At 47.6% G+C, this 22484-nt stretch overlaps 1 protein-coding gene across 1 annotated transcript in view; it reads right to left on the minus strand.

The window, feature by feature from the left end:
• Window positions 1–592: 592 nt before the first annotated feature.
• The window catches only part of Armh3 (armadillo like helical domain containing 3), a 203642-nt gene continuing 181750 nt past the window's right edge, over window positions 593–22484 (minus strand). The window contains exons 25-26 of the mRNA XM_038330160.1: window positions 3641–3757; window positions 593–2150 (exon numbers count right to left, since the gene is read on the minus strand). Of these exons, the coding sequence (XP_038186088.1) occupies window positions 2058–2150; window positions 3641–3757 (210 nt within the window). The 3' untranslated portion in view covers window positions 593–2057. The remainder of the gene's footprint in view (window positions 2151–3640; window positions 3758–22484) is intronic.

The raw sequence follows: 22484 nt of genomic DNA on the forward strand, positions 1-22484 counted from the left end.
TTTGGGAACTCAGGTGAGGATACAGAGGAGAAAAGAGATGTCTCCCTCATGAAGCCACCTCCTTTTGTGAAGGCAGGGCCAGCATTGCACAGGGCTCCCTAGTCCAGGAATGGCCTGCTGAGACCAAAAGCCTCAGCCGAAGTACCTCAGATTTACTTTTCAATCAGTTGAGTCAGTGAATTGTGGTGGGCACTCCTCTACGAAGCTGAAACAGGCTGCCCTCGGGAAGAACACTTCCACTTCTAGGAGAGGCCTTAGGTGTACACAGAGGAGGTGGCCAAGAAGCAGGCTTTTAAATTAGCAAGAGAGATGGCAGGCAAGGGACACTTTCATAAAGCTCCTCATCCTAGACTGGCTCTTGTTCCTCTACAGGAAAGGCTGGCAGAGACCTAGAAGGCACCCGAGGGACTGGCCCATAACAACACTCTCTTCTTCACCCAGGGGAAGGGGGCCATAGTTGTCTGAACCCAGCTTGCCTCCGTCAGGTCCAGGAGACTCAGAGAGGGCAAGTCTTAAGGAAAGGTCCCTTTTGCACACAGATCAACACCTGGATCAATTTAAAGAGATGAAGGGGAAAAAGACATGAAGAGACTGTACCACACAAATCCATTTTTAATAGCTTTGATTTGCCACCAGCTCCAGATCCAGCTGCTCTGGGGTTTATCACCATGGAAAACGCTAGAAACCTCAGGTCAAGTTATCCATCCAGTGACCAGTGATCAGAGATGACCCAGACTATATCTATGCTGAATTCTCTAGAACTAGCACACTTCTGCTCAATCAGAACTCCGGCTCCCAGGGAGGGCAAGTATCCCCAAGAGAGATACTAAATGCAGAGGCGCTCAGCCTCCTTCTGAACCCCACTAGCTGCATGCCTCCTGCCATCTACAAAACTTTAGGTGGGGCGCACGGAGGACCTTAGAGCAGCAGTTATTTCTGGGGCTGCTGTGGGGAAGGAAAAGGCCCTGCAGGGGTTCCATGGAGACTATTAAGAGAGAGAAGCCACAGGCCAACTTCATGAAGGTGGGATATGCCCAAGGCCCAGGTAGAATATGGCTAGACAAGATGGAGGTCCTAGGCATGAGGCTCACCTAGCCTGTTCCAGCACCCGTTCCCTAAGCTCCCTAACCCGGACAGGTTCTCTCCCTCCCAGCACCAGACCACAGCAGGAACAGACTCCTCCCTAGAGGAAATTCTTAGGCCGGCAGAATGTAAACAACAGCAGGGTGAGGGGGTGGAGCACGTGGAGGGGAGCTCATCTAGGCTCCCATTAGAGGGGGTGGTGGGGAGGGGGAGCTGCTGGGAAGGGAACCAGCAAAGTAGGCACCTTGAGGGCTGCAGAAAACCTGTCATGTTTATTTCACACACACTCTGTTAAGACAGTTTAAAACAGACTGGAAACGAAAGGCTAAAGTTGTGGGCCTATTGTGCTGATGAGTCAACGGTTGGAAGGCAAGGAAAAGTGAACAGGTACTCCTGGTGCCAAAACCAAATCCAGAAAGTGGAGGTTGGACAGCACAGCACCGGGCAGATTCCAGTCTCCAGTTTCTCTGAGGCATCGACTTTGAATTTAGGAAACAGAAAAAAGGTGCCATCCCTGACCTACTCTATGCTTGGGCAGAGGTGCTAAGGACTGGACACACGGCAGCAGGGGCAGGGGCCTTGAGGAGCTCCAGGTCCAAAAAGGAAACAGGATGTGGCGTCATAGCCAAAACCAGCCACTGGCCTTCAGAGTGTTGGCATCAGCTGAGGCCTGCTCCACCAGCACCTGAATAATCAATCAGAAGCCAGAACCTGGAACCCCAGCTGGAGTCATGAGGCAGCACCCCATGAATGCAGCCCAGAAGCCCCGCATTTCTGCATGCCTTTTCTGTTGCCCACCCATTTCTCCCCAAATAAGATCATCCTGGGCTTGCCCCAGCTGTCCAAGCTCACTGATGACTCTGGCTGTCTCTGCTTCTCTCCAACCTTGAAGGCAGTCCCCACTCCCTGTGCTTGTCCTCCAGCCCAGGAGCCTCATGGGTAGGGGCAGTCAGTGGCTCTTAGGCAGCGCAGTCTCAGGAGATGGTAGAGAACTCCTTCAGGAGGGCTTCCTGGCTGAGTGTGTGGAAGGCCAGGTTCCTCCGGACGTTGGTACTAATGGATCGAACCTGGGACGGTCGAAGGGCAGAGGCAGAGAGAACAGTCCATTACAAACAGCAGAGGGCACTGTCTGAGCCTCTGCGCTGCCAGGAGAAAGACCCATGTCTTTCTCCCAACTCTAGCTGGCTTCATGAGGAATTTAGCAGCCTCAGCGAGGAGGAACAAAACAACCAGGGAGGGGAAGAATGTGCTGTTTGCCTTAGTCTCCAGAGGCCAGGGAGCGTTTCTTTCATTTCTGCTCCGCTCTAAGAAAGGAAGTGGAGTCATGAGGCAGGAAGCAGAGGACGTGGGGGGGGGGGGCGCAGCAGGGCCATCGCAGGCAAAGCCAGCTCATTAGCTCCTAGCTTCTCCCCTGGGCCAGAGGTGCAACCAGCAGTGAAGGAAAGCGCCAAAGGCCTCAAAGGACAGCGCCTGCCTATGATCCTGGCACTCGGGAGGCTGAGGCAGGAGGACCACTGCAAGTCCCAGGCCAGTCAAGACTATATGGTGAGAGAGAGAGAGAGAGAGAGAGAGAGAGAGAGAGAGAGAGAGAGAGAGAGACTCTCTAAGTCTCCTTTTTAACCCTCTCCATAACCTAAAGACAGTCTCCATTTGCTGCTGGTGCCCAGTGGTCCCCACATTAATGTAAAGACCACATTCACCTCGTAACAAACACTGTTCCTTTACATGATGGCTTTTTTTTTTTGGGGGGGGAGTGGTTTCACTATAGCTTTGGGGCCTGTCCTGGAAGTCTCTCTGTAGACCAGGCTAGCCTCAAACTCACAGAGATCCACCTGTCTTTGCCTCCCGAGTGCTGGGATTAAAGGTGTGGCCACCACTGCCTGGTCACGCCACAGAAAAATCCTGAGGCATTTCACGACCAGGTTAGAGCTGGGCTGTCATGATCTGGCATCAGCACCTTGCCACAGACTTGGTGCACTAACTGAAAGCTTCGCTGGTGCAAGCCTGGCAAGTGGGGTTAGAGCCTTTGTGTCATGCCAGCCACTGCCAGGGTCTGTGTCAGCCAAGCAGGCGGCAGAGTTGCAGGGAGGCAGGATTCTTCTTAGCACCTCTGAGTACAGAACAGGAAGGGAAAAGGGAGAGGCCAGCTTGGAGCTCTGCTGGGAGGGGCCAGGGGACACTGGGGGTGGAGCTATAGAAGGGGACTCTCAGGCCAACAACCAGCTAGGGAGCAAGGAAGGAGTGACTGCAGAAGGACCAGTTGCTCTCATTAATTGCTCTAAGGACAGGAACAGGGTAACACACATGCCAGACCTCAGGTCCAGCTGCAGCTGTGCAAGGGTCTCTGTGGCTGCAGACGAGGTGGGGAATTGCAGTATCTGCCTCTCACTGCCTCATTCCAAAATGCTTTGGTAGAGAAGTTAAATGCAGACCCCTCTAATTTTATTAGTCTCTAGCAAGCTGCAGTCATACCCTAGATATAGAGCAGATCCCAGTGTCCAGAAACTCCCCCCCCCCACCCCAACAGAGACACAGGTGTAGCTGGGATGGCACTCACCAGCTCTTTGAAGAAGGCAGCTTCCTTGTGTTGCTCGGAGTAGCGCTCATACTGGTCCAGGCCGTCCTGTAGCTTCAGTGTGAGTGTGTCATAGTTGGCTCGAACCACCTCTAGTACCTGAGGAAAGTCAAGGGCCAAATAGGGTCTCAGTCCCTGGCAAGGATGTTTATATAAAACAAGGAGGCAGGATGGCAGGGAGCAATCCTTCTGGTTTATGAGATCTTCTCCCATACTGCTTCCTTTTGGGATAGAAATGTATCTTGTGTAGTTGAGGCTGGACTTGAATTCTTCACCTCTGACCCCTGCCTCCCAAGTGCTGAGGTTATAGGCATGCATGGCCCTGCCCAGCTTCTGGGACCACTTTTGAATCTTTTCCATTCCCTACCTTTTCTGTCCAGCCCAGCAGGACACCAAGGCTGTGTGCCCTAGGTATGGTCGCCAGTGTCCCTGACACCACCATGCACTCTCAGCCCCCTGCGGCAGGCCTCCTCTAGCCAGGCCGTCCCAGGTGCCCAGCAGAGCTTTCTGCCAATGGCTTACTGCTTCTCCCTTCTGGAAACCACATTTCTTCAGTCCCGGGATGTTCCTCAGCACCATCTGCCACTTGTTTTCATCCCTCAGTGCCAGCCCGGCCTTCATGCCCATCTCTTGGAACAAACTTCTGGGCTCCAAGCACTGAGGTAGAGTGGACGCTCAAGAACACGCTGCAGCTGTTATTCTGATGGGGAACAGGGTGTGTAGCTCCTCAACAATGCTGCTCTGACATTTTAAAATTTATTTAACTTTATTTTATGTGGACTTTTCTTATGTGTTTTGCCTGCATATATGTCTGTGTGAGGGTGTCAGATCCCCTAGAACTGGAATTACAGACAGTTGTGAGTTGCCATGTGGGTGCTGGGAATTGAATTTAGATCCTCTGGAAGAGCAGCCAGTGCTCTTAACCACTGAGCCATCTCTCCAGCTCCCGACTTTTGTTTTTTTGAGACAGGGTCTTGTTATATAGTCTAGGCCAGCCTGGAACTCACTATAGAGCTCAGTTTGAACTACAATTTTTCATCTTCCTGTCTCACCTCCTGACAAATCTGCAACCTCACCTGGACCTGACTCTCTGTGGGGTGGAAGATTCAAAACTCAGCTGACCTTGGGAATCCTGGATATCTGAGCTTAATATTAATAATAAAGGAACCCCAGGCAAGCAGTTCCTGAGACACTGGTTCAAGCAAAGGGCAGGGCAAGGGCAGATGGAAGCAGAGGCACTAGACCAAGTTAGCAGGAAAGAGGGAGTGGGGAGAAAAGTGGTTGTGCACTCTGGTAACCTGCATGCAGGAAGACCATGACATCAAGGAAAATCTTGCTCACAGGGAACTGGGAGGGTAAGTGTGGGGGCGTTGGCCTGAGAGAAGGCAGGAGGCAAAGGGACCAGTTGGGGTCAGACACACCATGGACCAAGGCTGACCCCGGGGCAGAAGGTCACCTCTGGGCTGTTTTCCTTTCCAGACCAAAGTTAACCTTACTTGGGAGCAAATGCTCCTTTTTGCCCAAGTTCCCGAGGAGACAAAGAACTGGAGACGCTGAGCGGGGCTGTGTCCTGGGCTTCAAGGGAAGAGGCAGCAAAGCCATAGGTCTGACCCTTCTTTCTCCTAACCACACCACCAGAGTGTTCTGTCTGCCAGGTCCCACAGGGTAGGCTGTCTGCTTCCAGTTCCATAAGCATGGGGGCTGGGACCAGCAATGGCAGGCACACGGGTAATCCAGTCCTCTCATGCTTGTGGGCAACATTCATAGCTAAACAGCTAACCAGGGTCTTGACTCAAGACCAAAAAAGGGCAAAATTCCTCCAAGATGGTGCCAGTTCCTAAGAACCAGGTGAAACAGAGTAATCCATGCTTTCCTAAGTCCTACAAGCTGCGCGGTCTCAGCAGTGCCTACAATCTAACACCTTGGGTAGTCTTCCCTGAGGGGAGTCAGGTACCAAATGACAAAATCACACTAAAGCCAGTTGCTAAAAAAAGGTGCAGCACAGGAGGGAGATGACTGTACCCCAGTGTACCAACTGGACCCCAGAGCCTCAGCCTCGGAAGCTTTCTGGATGGCCTGGCTATGCTCCTCTCTCCAGTCAGGACAGGGAAGGAGGCTGTCAGCTCAGTAGGCTCCGCCCCCCCCCCCCCCCCCCCCCCCCCCGCCACCTCTGCTCTTTTACTTTTGATGGAAGAAGACAGAGACGCTCTCTGCCCAGGTCTGGGTTGGCCACACTCAGGGACTCTCGCGTGCTGTAGAGAAGACACTTATTCAACCTCATTACTGACCTGGGTCACGGCAAAGGTGGCGCTCATGCAACCTCTGCATCTGGCTTCCTGCCGACCCCAGTGGCCCCTCCTAGACTGAGATCCTTCTCTGGAGAGCTCTGTAGCTCAGGCCTTGGCTTGCAATCCCCTGCCTCAGACACCTGAGCAGCTGGGATTACAGGTCTGTGTCACCAGGCTGAGCTCAGACTCCCTTTTAAACTATCCCAGCGAAGTGCAAAGGTACACATCTTTAATCCTAGCACTAGGGAGGCAGAAAGAGATACACACCTCTGTGAATCTGAGGCTAGTGTGTCTAGTTAGTGAGCTCTGTGCCAGCTTGGGTCACACAGTGAGACTCTGGCTCAGAACAACACCACATAAATATAACTAGCGTCTTTTCTAAACCCAGGCCACCTTTATTCATCAGCTGCTGGCTGGGGTTGAGGCTTACTAGATCCATACCTACAATTCAGCCCACAGTAGCTCAGAGTAGAAAAACTACCCACTAGCCATGTTTTCTAAGGCATCCTCACAAACCATGATGACCCCATGCAGCCAGGACACTGGATGCTAGAAAAGCTTTGAGAATAACTGAAGCTCTTATTAATGACGACGGTAGCACTGTCTTATTAATAATGACTCCAGCACTCTCGGTGCAGGCATTCAGATACCAGCTGACATCTATTGTGTGTGTGAGTATATGTGGTAGAGGTACAGGTGTATGTAGGGAGAATGCAAACCTGTGTGTGAGCGTGTGTGTGCATGCGTGCAGGCTAAAGACGGTATCAGGCGCTTGGCTCTATCACATTCAGCTTTATTTCCTAGAGGTCTCTGAACCTGGTGTTCGGCTGATGGCTCGTGTCACAGCGAGCTGCCTGTCGTCCCTCACAGCACTGGGGTTACAGGTGTACATAGAGATATGATTGGATGTTTTTTTTTGGGGGGGGGTTGGTTTTTCTTTTTTTTTTTTTTTTCTTTTCTTTTTTAGAAACAGGGTTTCTCTGTGTAGCTTTGGAACTTGTCCTGCCTGGAACAAGGTCTGCCAGGCTGGCCTTGAACACACTAAGATCTGCTTGCCTCTGCCTCCCAAGTGCTGGGACCATCACCCAGTTATGCCTGTTTTTTAAAGTAAATGTACAGAATTTGAACTTTGTTCTTCATGCTTGCCGAGCAAGCATCTGCTCCCGAGTCCTTTCCCTAGCCCCAACACCAGTCACCTTTGAGCCTCCCGTCCTGGCCAGGAAATGTAACTTGAATCTCCTTTCTAAAATGACCCAGCAATAAAGGAGCTGAGCACCTTGAAGCTCCCATGGTCGATGGAAACTCGCCATACCAAATGACTACACAGCCACGGCAAGAGCCCTGGGTCTCGAGAGCAACTCCTCTCACAGGAAGTACCTATTTGGAGAGCCTCATGCTCTGCCGACTGAGCTAGCCAGGTGTTGGGAGTACCTATTTTAAATTCTCCCAAAGGTACTGTAGTCTCAGTGATTCTCTACCACAAAGGGATGTTTAGATTCCGTGGAAGATGCAATAGACAAATGGCCTCAGCTTCAAAGGCCTCATGGACGATTCGCTTGAAAAACACTGCCTCAAAAAAGCCAAGAGAAAGCAACCTAGGCAGGATGGGTGAGGGGGACCTAACCACTTGGTCCTCGTGTCCAGAGACAATGGCGTGAGAAAACAGCAAAGTCATTAGGAACATGGACGTCGAGGTCACAGATCTGCATTTTGGCTCCACATTAAGCACCGATTAACTATCTAAAGTCATTACGAGTTTCTGGTCTTTTAGCCTCGGTTTGCATACCTGTGACGGGGCACAACACCACCTGTCTCGTCAGCTGGTGTGAAGTGACACGAGACAGCGGCTCCCCAGGATCTGGCACACAGTGAACGGCAAATAAACAGTTACTAATTTTATAGGGAAAACTTTCTGGAGACAAGAGCTTCGGGATGCTTTTGTGTCCCCAGATCACCCTAACACAGGTCGGGAGGAAGGCCGCACCCATCTTCAGTCAGCTGCCGGTGATGATGCTGCTGCGGACACTAGGTTCTCCTGTGCAACGGAAATACAACCGACAGAACGTGGGCCAGAAGTCAGAATGCCAAGAACCTGCTGTCAAGGTTGCTAAACCTCGTAGTGCAAGGGGTACAGGTTCTGTGAAAGAAACGTTGAGCAGACAGGCCCATAGATGTCTGGCTCTGCACAGTGAAGGCTGTGGTTTTCTGTGTTTTTACTTTTTTGTTTTCTAAGACAGGGTTTCTCTGTGTAGCCCTGGCTGTCCTGTGTTTTCACTTTTTTTAAAATATTTATTTACTTATTTATTATGTATACAATATTCTGTCTGTGCATGTGCCTGCAGGCCAGAAGAGGGCACCAGACCCCATTACAGATGGTTGTGAGCCACCATGTGGTTGCTGGGAACTGAACTCAGGACCTTTGGAAGAGCAGGCAGCGCTCTTAACCTCTGAGCCATCTCTCCAGCTCCCATGTTTTCACTTTTTTTAAGATTTATTTATTATGTATACAGTGTTCTGCTCACATGTATGCCTACACCAGAAGGTTGCTGGGAATCGAACTAAGGACCTCTGGAAGAGCAGTCAGTGCTCTTAACCTCTGAGCTAACTCTCCAGCCCGTGTTTTCACTTTTTAAAGCAGGGCCTTTGAAACAGGAAATTATTCTAGCCTGAAGATCACAAAGGCAAGAATCACTGATTTAGCTGGAAGTTCCTTCAACAGCTCCTTTGAGTCTTTTTTAAAAAATATTTATTTATTTGGATTTTATGTGCGTTGGTGCTTTGCCTACATGTATGTCTCTGTGAAGGTGTCAGATCCCTTGGAACAGGAGTTACAAACAGTTGTGAGTTGCCATATGAGTGCTGGGAATTGAAACCAGGTCCTTGGAAGAGAAGCCAGTGCTCTTAACCATTGAGCCATCTCTCCAGCTCCTGCCCATTGAGTCTTAATGGCATCCGGCTTCTCCAATCTTTGGGGCTTGTCAGTTTCTATTCTATTATTAGCTGTAGCATAAAGAGCCTCAAGCCTAGCCAGGTGGTGTTGGTGCACACCTTTCATCCCAGCACTTAGGAGGCAGCAGCAGGAGGAACTCTGTGAGTTCACTGCCAGCCTGGTCTATGTAGTAAGGTTTGAAACAGCCAGGGATACACAGAGAAAACCCTGTCTCAAGAAACAAAACAAAATCCTCAAGCCTGTGGCGGGCGGTATAGCATCACCACTGCCTTAGAACCCAGATCCAGGATGATGCCCGATGCGTGGTGCTGGCCGCGCTAAACCTGGGTGTGGGGACACATACTTGCAAATGTAGTATACTTAGGTAGAGACAGGAGGATCAGGAATTCAGGGCCATCCTCACCTGTCTATAGAATTCCAGGACAGTCTGGCCTACGAGAGAAGGCCTTGTCTCAAAAACAGAAACTTGGGGGACCACCCTTAATGAGTTACAGACAAAAGTGACCTGGGCTGTTATTTTGGATAGTAGAAGAGTCTTTAAGCTTCAGTTGGTTTTTAGGCCTCAGTCACCCTTTGCCCGTCAGCCTGGGACAGGAGTAAGGAGGATTTGGCACGCTGAGCCGGTGACTGTTTACCTCTCAAGGTCAGGCTGTCCTCACAGACCAGCATCATCTAATCTAACATCTGTCAGTCTTTAATCCTACAAACATCAGCTCAGGATGCTGTGGAATAGATTAAGTGAAAAGGGAATTAAAGTAGGGAGGCTTTTCAGAGGATCCACTGTCTCTTCCCCCATCTCAGTGTGGAGTTCACGCTGGGGCTGCTGAACAGGTTCACACTCCGGTAGACGTTCACTCACTAAGAGATTTTTCTCACAAGAATGCCTGACATCATCTAAATTCTTCCTCTGGATCCGTTCCAGGATTGAGATGCTTGTCAACTCTAGCAAGAGCTTGAAGAGGAACACAAGCTTCATCTTCCCTAGTCTCTCTTAAGGGCTCCTCACTGGTCACATCTCCTAGTGGGGAAGGATCTCTTCCTCCAGATGCAGCACACATTCGCATCTGCCGTTTCACCAGCCTAAGAACTCAGCGCCTTCCTTACAGTTAAACGGTAGCCAGGAGCTGGACAGTTCTAAGGGAGATTCTGATAAGAGAAAGCAAATGATGATTCTTTCCCCAGAATTCACATTTAAGGTTCCAAATTCAGGACAGGTTAAGGCTATCTGAGTGCTAAAAAGGCATTGTATAAGTGAGACTCTGGCTAATGGGTCTTGCTGCTCATGGGTACTGAAAAAAAAGTTTCAGTCAACAGCTGTGTCTGGGAAAGCAGAGCTGCAGTTTAGACCATGAGAACACGACTTAAAGGGCCAGCGTCTACTCAGGGGAGAAGCAATGCCTGAAAGCTGTGCTCTGACCCTCACAGGGTGCCGTAGCAAGTGCATGCCAGTTTTCTTGTTTCCTTTGTTTCGGAGACATCCCTGGCCTGGAGCTTACTATGTAGATCAAACTGGCCTCAAACACAGAAGCTGCCTGTCTGCTGGAGTCAAAGGCACACACTACCACACTTGGTCCAGCTTTCTTGTCATGTGGTAACAATACTTTATCAGCACCGTGCTGACATACCAGTGCTTAGTAACTGGAACTATTCCTACTGTTTTTTCCACCTGCTTGAACCTATGGCTATTTTTTTAGGGCCTAAAGTTCCCTTCCAGCCATTCATAAACAACCTCCCCACGAAGACACCTCTACTTCACAGGTTTCCCAAGAAGAGATTTGTTGGCAGGTCCTTTCTTGGGGCAACACACACGTGACTGCTCCCATCAATTTCCTCACTGGAAATTGCCATTAGTGGATGCGCTACAATCCGAAGAGTACCAGTTACGGTGTGGCTTTCTCACACTGCCTAACAGAGTCCAAGGAACAGTAAACACTCAACAATCTTGCAGAATTAATTTAGTAACACAGGCTCAACTAAAAAGGAAAGGAATCTCTCATTAGGGTCACATGGTAAGATTAGAATTGTCCCCGACACCTCACACTGGGCACTGTTCTCAGCACTGATAGATAGGCTTCTACAGCCTCAGAGCAAGTCCGCCTCATGGAGCCAACAAGAAAAGTGGGAAACCAAACGCATGTGGAGCTCAGCAGGGTCAGGTGGGAAACAATGCATGGCCATGAGCTGCTCAAGCACAACACCTGAGATGGCTTTGAGTGGCCTCGAACTCCGGGGAGGTTGTCTTTGAACTCCTGATGCCTTCATATTCTGCTGAAATCACAGTCATGTAACACTGTGCCTGGCTGCACACCTTTGAAGACAGGGGAAACACAGGGGCTTACTTGCCGTGACATGTAGAGGTCAGAGGGTGACTTGTTTGAGTCCTAGGGACCAAACTCCGGTCATTGGCCTCAGTGGCAAGTGTCTCTATCTGCTGACCCTGCAGTGTCCTGCTCCCTTCTCTCTTCAGCACCGCCCCTTCCACTTTATAGCACCATGACAGTTAATTCAGAGTGCGACACTCCAGCATGGTAGGACCCTAAAACAGCAACTTCAGGAAAGGGCACTGACTTGAACAAGTCTGACCCCAACTGCCAGCTGAAGCTCCCATCAGGGACAATCTGAAGGGCAGATTTTCATACCCAGAGAATGAGCAAAGGATGGAAAGAAAGGGAGAGAATGTCTCTTTACTCCACACATATACAAACTATACATTATACTTCCCAGCAATCAGATCCAGCCCATTCTGCAATGTCCTACTGAGGTGTTCTAGTCAGGGCCAATTTTCACAGCATAAATGCCACTCAGTTGTGCAGTGGACTCATTAGGCAACTGTGCCAACAAGCTAAGCAGACACACGTGGTGATCTTTGAGCAGCTGGGTTCAAATACTTGCTGAGCTATTTTTAGCATTTGTTTACATAGAACAACTAAAGGATTTGCACCTCAAAGGACAAGAACAAACAAGGAGATTCGTGAGTTCCTGGTCTAACTAGTATCTAAAGGAGACTAATAATTACTCAGGGACTGTGCTGTGCGCCGTCTCTGTCTGTCTCTGTTTCTCTCTCTCTCTCTCTCTCTCTCTCTCTCTCTCTCTCTCTCTCTCTCTCTGTGTGTGTGTGTGTGTACTGTCTGTCTCTCTCTCCCTCTCTTTAAAAGTATATGAATGTGCTGGGTACTGGGGCACGCCTTTAATCCCAGCCCTCAGGAGGCAGAGACAGGCGGGTCTCTGTGAGTTCGAGGCCAGCCTGGTCTACAGAGCTAGTTCCAAGACAGCCTCTGTAATGATTCAGCCACACTACATGATGGACACTTCCGGGTTCCAGGACATGCATGTGCAATCAAGCCCTCAGGCAGAAGTGCCTAATGGCTCTGGGAATCTTAAACAACCCCGCACATGACCCATGTGCAGCATGGTTGCACCATCTACATATGACGCAGCTGCATGAGCCCTTGTAAGCATGCACGAGCTCTGTCATCCCCCTGTGCACATGCACGAGGCAGCTTTTAAAAGCTGGATGCACCATCTTAAAGCTCTTTCTCTCTGCACACTGATTCCCCAGGCCTGTACACGTTCCCTCTAATAAACTCCTAAGCGAGTTTTTTGTGTGTTCCGTGTTTCCTTCTCACTCGTGCCAGGTAATTTCACTGGTGTCGTAACTCGACCTCAGCTGGCAGCTACCCCTGCTCCTTCAGCTCCCAAGGAATCCACACTTTCCCGACAGATACTTCCACTCCTTTACTTCCCGCTGCCTCACTACTTCCTTCCGCTGCGCAGGCTCCATTGCCCTCTCCAGCCCCCCCCCTCCATCAGCGCAGTTGGATCATTCTTCCTCTCCGGTGCCTGGCTGCAGCAGCTGCCTGGCTCTGGCACCACCTTTACTCCTCCTCTCACACTCAACGTGCTGCCACGGGACCCAACCCTGACCAAGCTGGCTGCAGTTCTCACGTTGCAAGAGGTGACCAGCATAGATGGACTGGTTAGGATACACGTTCCTTTCTCCATCTCACAACTCTCACATATAGAACAAAAACTAGGGTCCTATACATCTAATCTACCTCTTTTATAAAGCAATTCCAATATATTACCCAGTTTTATAATCTCACCTTTCATGATATCTATATGATCCTATCTAATAACTTACTTCCTGAAGAGTGCAGGCAAGTTTGTGAGCAGGCCAGACTACATGCACAGGAGATTCTCCAAACACATGCAACACACCTCCCGGGGGCAGAGGCAGTACCCAAGCAGGAACCACACTGGGATTATAACACCCCCGGTAGAATTTTAGCTAGGGACCAGTTTTTGACTTGCCTCCTGGCAGGTCTCCGTAAAGCTGCCCTCAAGCCAGTAAACTATACTAAGCTCTCAGAGGTCATTCACGATATGAAGGAAAATCCTTCCGTGCTTTTGGAATGCCTCACTAAAACCCTGTTACAATATACTAACTTAGACCCAGAAACCATGGAAGGCAAACAGTTACTCATGAGTCATTTTTTTCTCAGTGCTACCCTGACATTAAGGCTAAACTTAGACGTTTGGAGAAAGGCCCCTTGACCCCACAGGTGAAAGTCTTAGAGTTGGCTTTTAAGGTATACCATGAAAGGTATGACAAAGCCCGCAATCATCACTGTCACATGCTAGCCATGGCCCTCCGGCCAAGGTGACAGACCAATCTGAGCTGTCCATGCTGTTCCCTTGCCCCCCAGGGCTCGAGAACTGCTACTCCCATTTCAAATGTGGTATAGTTGGTCACTGGGCCCGAGCATGCCCTAATCCTCATGGTCCCATGAGACCTTGTCCAAGATACCATAGAGAAGGACACTGGGCAGTCGATTGTCCTCATGCACATGATGGCATGGAGACATCAAATCCAGAAAATTCCCAAGTTGACCTTCTAGGTCTTGCCATGGATGGATGAGGCTGCCCAGGCTCCTTTGACCTGACCATAACCGTCATCTGTAACAGGGAGCCACGGGTAAACACACTGTATCAGGATGGCTCATCTCCTTGCTATTTATTTATTTATTTATTTAGAGACAAGGTTTCTCTGTAGCTTTGGAGACTGTCCTGGAATGAGCTCTTGTAGACCAGGCTGGCCTCGAACTCACATATATTTGCCTACCTCTGCCTCCCAAGTGCTGGGATTAAAGTTGTGTGCCACCATCGCCCAGCTCATCTCCTTTCTCTTAGTCACCGGAGCCACATACTCAGTATTGAGGGAATTCTGGGGGCCTACCTCTCCTTCTAGTTTCCCTATTGTTGATGTGTGTGGGGGGGGGACAGCCTTATTCACCTCAGCAGACCCCATCACGTAACTGTGTTTTTAGGGGTATTTATCTCACTCATTCATTTTTAGTCATGCAGACCTGCCTGGTACCTCTCATGGGAAGAGATTTTGTAGCAAAAGTAGGAGCTTCCATTTCATTTGCTCCTTCCATTCACCTTACCTCAGATTTGCCAACAGCTCCCCTCCTCCTCCTTCTAGTCTCCCAACCTCCCAGCTCCAATGTGTCTTTCCTCTACAGCCTCTCAGGTGGACTCCCAAGTCTGGGACACCCAAAACCCCTGTGTTGCTAAACACCATTCCCCCATTATTATCCAATTACAAGATCCTACTAAGTACATTACCCAAGCTCAGTACTTCCTCTCCCCAGAGCCTAAGGAGACTTAAGCCAATTCTAAGAAAAAAGCTACTTCACCCCACATCTTCTCCCTTTAACACCCTTATACTTGCTGTTAAAAAACCTAATGGAACCTATCACCTGGTTCAAGACCTCTGGCTCATTAATGCAGCAGTGGTTCTTCTTCATCCTGTAGTGTTTAATCCTTACACATTTCTTTCCATTATCTCCTCAGGAACCTCCCCCTTCTCAGTTCTAGATCGTAAGAATGCTTTTTTTCTCTATTCCTCTCAGCTCTCAATCTCAAAATATCTTTGCCTTCACTGGGCTGACCAAACAGCTAGAACAGCAACATTACAGAGCCCAAACCTACCTCAGTCACCTCAGAGGGTTCATACAGTACAGCCCACATTCTCGCAGACACCCCCTGACACCCAGCAAATCCTGTCCTACCTCCATCAGCTCTTTCATCCTAATAGCAAAGCTCTGTTTCATTTTGTCAAGGCTCACCTTCAACCCGCCCCTGAGGACTTAGAGTTCTTAAAAGCTATCACTGCATCTTGTAAAATCTGTCAAAAGTCAGATCCCAAGACCAAATATTGTAGCTTCCCTTTTCCCATCCAACAGGCCAGGGGCTCCCTTCTAGGAACTGACTGGCAGCTTGATTTTACTCATATGCCCACAGTCAGACAAGTTAAATATCTCTTGGGTTTGGTGGACACCATGTCTGGGTGGATTGAAGCATTTCCCACCACTAACAAGAGGGCCCAGACAGTTTCTGATGTTCTCTGTGAAATTATCCCCTGGTTTGGAATCCCAACCTGTCTTCAGTCAGATAATGGCCCAGAGTTTACCTCCTAGATCTCTCAAACTTATCTAAGGCTCTTAACATTCCCTGGCATTTTCATAACCCATACCATCCTGAGTTTTCAGGGAAGGTAGAACAAACTAACCATTCCTTAAATATGTTCATGTTAAGATGTCACAGAAGCTTCACTTTGACTGGGTAAAACTTTTGCCTCTCGCCCTTCTTAGGCTTAGGGCTCTCCCCAAAAGCCCTGCTCCCCCTTTTTTTGTTTTTTGAGACAGGTTTTCTCTGTAGCTTTGGAGCCTGTCCTGGAACTAGCTCTTGTAGACCAGGCTGGCCTCAAACTCACAGAGATCTGCCTGCCTCTGCCTCCCGAGTGCTGGGATTAAAGGCGTGCGCCACCACTGCCCAGCCCAAAAGCCCCCTTTTCATCTCGTCCTTTGAACTCATGTATGGGCGGCCGGTTTTAACCCCTGGCCTCTCACCCAAAACCTCTCCCCTTCCTGATCACCTGCTTACTCCACTGTTATCCCATCTACACTATTATGGGATTTTACCGACTACTCATTACCTCAACGATGTGCCAATTTATGCCCACTGCTGATTAAAATAGGAGATCAGGTACTATTCTCTCTCCCACACCAACACCCCTCACCCCTTTCCCTTGAATAGCAGGGCCCCTTTAAAGTAATTCTTGTAAGTCCCACAGCTGCCAAGCTCAAGGGACTCTCTCATTGGATCCACCTGTCCCACCTTAAACCTTTCCAGCTCAAGATACTCCCTCATATACGGTAACTCAAACAGGGCCCTGTTCCCTTAAGTTCCAGAGGACACCAAGATCAGCTGGTCTTTCTCCAGTTCCAGAAAAATAAAAGTCTCATCACCGTACTCAACTCTCCTGTGCCAAAAACGCCATATACTCTCCCTCTTCCTCTTATCCGTTTTACCAACTTCTCCATATCTCCAATGTCAAACTTAAACTTCTAGTTAACCACTCAGCTGTTATTACAGGGACTATCATTAAACATAGAGCTGGAGAAACAAGGATTGCCAAAAGCCCAGGTGGTAAGAAACAATAATGAGTTTGGGGACATTCACAGTCCCAGACTCCAAAAATTCACAAAACATACTTTAACATAACAGGTTTATCACTGACTGCAGCAGTGTCTCCTGGATGCTAAGGTTATACCATGATGATTTGCTTCAGGTAAAACATTGAGGGGTCTAATAATTCCCCTTTCTAATAATTCCCCCTTCTTTTCCTTCCTCCTCCCCACCATTTTCCATTCCAACACTATATCATCATAATCATAAGCTTTTAATATGTCTAAAATTTATTTCTTTTCAAACATTTTTCCATAAGCTCCAGGGAGACAACTGGACCTATCTAAACGAACCAGACTCGCCCAGAATAAGTATCATTTACTTCTTCCTTTATCATTTCTGGTCTCGGGAACCCCTGGGAAATTCCCTCCCCCCCCCAAAAAAATCCTCTACCTGCCATCTTGGGACTCTCCTCCCTTAATCACCATAATCTAAAATTTTTTCCAGACATAATTTTCTGCCTTTCCAGCATCTTGTGAGGTCCAAGCTGCCAGCCAGCCTGTTCCACAGAGCCCGGAAAAAAAAAAACACGAAAGTAATCAGCCATCCCAGGACATGGTCAAGCATCTCAACTCTCTGACCCTCACAAAATCAGCAAAAAGCAATCTCAAGAGACCTAACAACACCCACAAAGTCAGCAAGAAGCTGTCACAAGAGACCGTATGATGCCCCATTCACACTCATTAAACCCCAAACTCCCCAAATTTTTGTCCCATTCCCACTCATTAAAGATCCCAAACTCCCAAATTTTTATAATAAACCAAGGGAATATAATGATTCAGCCACACAACATGGCTGACACTTCTGGGTTCCAGGACCATGCATGTGCGGTCAAGCCCTCGGGCAGAAGTGCCTAATGGCTCCGGGAATCTTAAGGACCCTCCGTGACCCACGTGCAGCATAGTTGCATCATCTACATATGATGCAGCTGCGTGAGCCCTTGCATGCATGCGTCATCTGAATATGATTCAGCCACGTCATCCCCCTGTGCACATGCGCTAGGCTGCCTTTAAAAGCTGGATGTGCCATCTTCAAGCTCTCTTTCTCTCTCTCTGCACACTGATTCCCCAGGCCTGTACCCGCCCCCTCTAATAAACTCCTAAGTGGGCTTGTTGCGTGTTCTGTGTTTCCTTCTCACTAGCACCAGGTAATTTCAGGCTCCAAAGCTACACAGAGAAATCCTGTCTTGAAAAAAAAATGTGATTTTTATGTGTAGGTGCCTATGGAAGCCAGAAGGCTGTGTGGGATCCCTTGGAGCTCGAGATACACATCATGCAGCCCATGGGTGCTGGAAACTGAATGTCAGTCTACTACGGGGCAGAAAACATTCTTGATCAGAGATCTCTCTAGCCCCACCTTTTAAAATGGTGTGTGTGTTTGTGTGTGTGTGTTTTAAAAGACAGGGTTTCAAGTATTGGGATTAAAGGTATGTATAACCATACTTGGCTCCCCAACTTTAAACTTTTTTCTTTTCTTTAAATTATTTTATTCTTTTGTATGTATGAGTGTTTGGCCTGAATGTTTGTACTATGTGTGTTCAGTACATTTGAAGACCAGAAGATGGCACTGAATCCCTTAAAATTAAAATTACTGTCAGTTGAGCCTCATCATGTGGGTGCTGGGAGCAGAACCAGGTCCTCTGCAAGAGCAGTCAGTGTTCTTAACCACTGAGCCATCTCTCCAGCCCTAATTCTTTCCATTACATTTGTGTGTGTGTGTGTGTGTGTGTGTGTGTGCACGTGCTCATGTGCATGCATGTGTGCCTGCCTGCCTGGGCATGAATGTGCCATGGCCTAAGTGTGGAGGTGAGAGGACAACTTGCAGGAGCTAGCTCTCTCCTTTGATTGTGTGGGTTCTTAGGCTTGGCTGTAAGTGCCTTTATCCACTGAGCCATCTTGCAAGTTCTAGGCTTCTGTTATATTACATTATGTTATGTCCTTATAAATGTGGCCCAAAATAGTCACAGGACCAAACATGATTAAAAGGACAGAACATGGAGATCTAATAGCTCTATGTTTCAACTCTGTTCCTGACCAAGAGACAGACAGATATACAAATATGTATGCACACACACGCATGCGTGCGCGCGCGCACACACACACACACATGCACGCGTGCACGCAGTAAGAAATTGTAAAAATTGCTGGGCAGTGGTGGTGCACGCCTTTAATCCCAGCACTTGGAAGGCAGAGACAGGAGGATCTCTGTGAGTTCGAGGTCAGCCTGGTCTACTAGAACTAGTTCCAGGACATCTAGGGCTATTACACAGAGAAACCCTGTCTCAAAAAAAAAAAAAAAAGAAAACAATAAAAAAAGAAAGAAAGAAAGAAAGAAAGAAAGAAAGAAAGAAAGGAAGAAAGAAAGAAAGAAAGAAAGAGAAGAAAAGACAAAGAAAAAAATTGTAAAAATCCACGCTGTGTGTGTACATCAGGCAGACAAGGAGGTGGGATCTCAAAATGAACAGTTCTCAGAGAGCACAGCGATATCTGAATTTTAACCCCAACCACAACAGTGGTTGTTTACCTGATATTCAAAATCAGTACCAGGTATTGGGCAGTAGTAGCACACGCCTTTGATTCCAGCACTAAGGAAGCAAGACAGGCAGATTTCTGAGTGTGAGGCCGTCCTGGTCTACAATCAAGTTCCATAACAGCCAAAGCTACATAGAGAAACCCTGTCGCGAAAAACAAAACAAACGAGTACCAGGCAGCTGCACTCTTTTTTTTTTTCCCTCTATGTAGCTCTGGCTGTCCTGGAGTTTGCTTTGTAGACCAGGCTGGCCTCAAACTCACAGAGATTCACCTGCCTCTGCCTCCCGAGTGCTGGGATTAAAGGCATGTGCCACCACCGCTGGCTAGCAGTTCCACTCTTGATGGCAGCACTACATTATGAAGTCTATCTACTTCAAGCCTACCCATCTGAGGATTAAGAGAAGATTCAGAGGATCACCGTGATCCACAAACAATTCACCTGCCTTCTTGAACAAAGTCCAACAGTCCAACACCCGTAAGAAAGCCAGCAGGACTGGGACAATGTCTCAGAGGGTAAAGGTACTGCCACCAAACCTGACAACCTGAGCTCCATCTCTGGGATTCACCTGTTGAAGAAAGAGAGCCAGCTCCCCAAGTTATTCTCTGACCTTCACCCACAGGCTGTATGTAGCACATGACATACCTTTCACCCAAGTAAGCACATGTAAAAAGAACAATACCAGGCTCAGAGAATCAAATCCCATGATGAAGGAGACATAGAGCCCTGAATGTATGTACAAATAATAACAGAGCTTTGAAAACTTGACAGACTGAAAGAAGAAAATGAGGATTAGGTAGTTAGGGCTGCAGAGCCCACTGCTGCTCTCATAACTGATGGGACGAGGAGACAAACCAGCAGCGACTACAAGACTACCAACCCACTTGCCCTCAAGGGTATTTATAGAAAACTCTACTTAACAACAGCAGAATACATTCTTCTCAAGGGCACACAGAGCATTCGACAAGACAGACATATGCTGGATCATAAGCCAAATCACAATACATTAAAAGAACTGGAATCACACCAAACTTTTTTTGACCACCAGGGAATTAAATAAGAAATTACTAACAAATATATCCGGAAAATCATCAAATAATAGAAATAAAATGACACATTTCTAAATGTCATAAGAGATATGAGAAAATATTTTGAACTGAATGAAAATGAAAACAGAACATCAGAATTTATGGGATGCTGTTAACCACAAGGAAAACTTAGATCACTCAGTCTCAGTGTTAGAAAATGAACATGATCTAGGGGGCTGGAGAGAAGCACTGGGTTAAAAAGCACTGACTGTTCTTCCAGAGGACCAGGGTTCAATTCCCGGCACCCACATGGCAGCTCACAACTGTCTGTAACTCCAGTTCCAGGGGATCTGACATCTTCACAAAGACAAACATGCAGGCAGAATACCAATGCACAGAAAATAAATTAAGAAAATGAACATGATCTAAAACTTGATAACCAGTTTCTAACTTAAGTGAAAAAGAAAAGAAAATTAACCCAAAGCAGAGGAAGACAACCTTATAAGTTGATACAATAGGAAACAGCAGAAAAATCAGTGAGACAAGAAGCTGATTTACTGAGAAGATTAATAAAATTTATAAACTTCTAGCCAGGGTAAGAAACAAAAGAAAAAAGGTATACTTTACCCATGTCATAAATGAGAGGAGAGCATTTAAACCCTATAGGCATATCAGAGAAAAAGAATATGACAACCAACTATGTCAATAAATTCTGGTTTTTTTTTGTTTTTGTTTTTTTGAGACAGGGTTTCTCTGTGTAGCCCTAGCTGTCCCGGAGTTCACTCTGTAGACCAGGATGTCCTCAAACTCACAGACATCCCCCTGCCTCTGCCTCCCAAGTGCTGGGATTAAAGCAATAAAGCAATAAATTTAACAATGCATATGAACAACTTTCTCAAATTAAACCTGCTGTGTGAGCCTATGAGCAGGAGGATCAACACCATCCTTAGCTACACAGGGAGTTCCAGGCCACTCTGGAGGACACAAGACCCTCGCTGAGAAATTAATAACACTGTTACGACCATAAAGGAGAAAACCCAGGTGGGGCGGGATGGCTCAGCGGGTGCAGTGCATTCCTCCACGCAGACACCCAAGTGTCATCTCTGGGAACTGTTGCGGATCCTCACACACTGTATGAAGATGTGTTGCTGTGATTGGCGTAATAAAAAGCTGAACAGCCAATAGCTAGGACAGATAGGCAGGACTTCTGGGAAGAGAGAGAAAGAGAAAAGGAAGCTGTGTGTGCAGGAGACACCGACCAATGGACATACAGTACAGAGGAGAGATAAAAAGGTAATAGAAGCAGGTTGATTTAAATTATAAGAGCTAGCTGGGGACAAGCCTACAATAAAGGCCAAGTTTTCATAATGAGTCTCTATGTCATTAATGGGAGCTGGCCATCCAAGAAAGGCTGACAAGAAAAGTCAGACTACAGGAAGCACACGGTAAAGGAGAGAACTGACTCCAGCAAGTTGTCCTCAAACCTCCACATGTGTACCATGCATATACATACATGTACACACACAAAAGACATAAATGTAATTTAAAAAACAACAAAGTAGAAAAAACAGACTATATCTAAATCTATTACAGAAACTGAACTATGGGGCTGGAGAGATGACTCAGCAGTTAAGAGCCAGGGCTGATCTTCCAGAGGACCTAGGCCCAACACCTAGCACCCACATGGTGACTCATAATCCTAACTCCAGGTTCAGGGGATCTGATGCCCTCTTCTGGCCACTGTAGGCACAGCACATACATTCAGGGAAAACACCAGCACACATAAAAGAAAAACATAATAAAATGGACAGTGTATCGAGATCCATAGTTTCATCTCAGAAGGGGAAAATCTACATGTTCATCTCACTAGACACAAAGTTATGGGCATCCAGCATCCCAGTTGGGTGGGTATTGTGGTGTACATCTATAATCCCAGAGCTTGGAAGGCTGAGGTAGAAGGGCCACAAATTTGGGCTACATAGGAGGCCTTGTTTCCAAAAGCAAATACATTCCTAAATGTGTTTCGGCAGCCATGTTATAGAAAGGCCCTTCCTTAGTTTGAACAAGGATGTCTATGAAAACCTACAGCTAAATTTGGTGCAGTAACCTACACCTGCATTCTTAGAATTTAGGTGTCTAAGACAGGAGAATCACCACGAATTCAAGACCATACAGAATAATAATACCTTTCAAAAGCACCAAGATGCCAGGTGATGGTAGTGCACACCTTTAATTCCAGCATTCGGGAAATATAACTGGAAGTTTCTCTCCCGCCTGGCAATTCCCAAATGACTACTCTGAGGCTTAATATTAATTACAAACTGTTTGGCTTATTAGCTCAGGCTTATTATTAACTAGCTCTTATAATTTAAATTAACCCATTTCTATTATTCTATATTTTATCATGAGGTTTGTGGCTTGCTACTTCACATCTTGCTTCTCTGGTGGTTGCTGTCATCTTTCTAACTATGCCCTCTTTTCCCCTTATCTTTGCCTGA

The sequence above is a fragment of the Arvicola amphibius genome, chromosome 1, assembly GCF_903992535.2.
Source record: "Arvicola amphibius chromosome 1, mArvAmp1.2, whole genome shotgun sequence".
NCBI classification, from domain to species: domain Eukaryota; kingdom Metazoa; phylum Chordata; class Mammalia; order Rodentia; family Cricetidae; genus Arvicola; species Arvicola amphibius.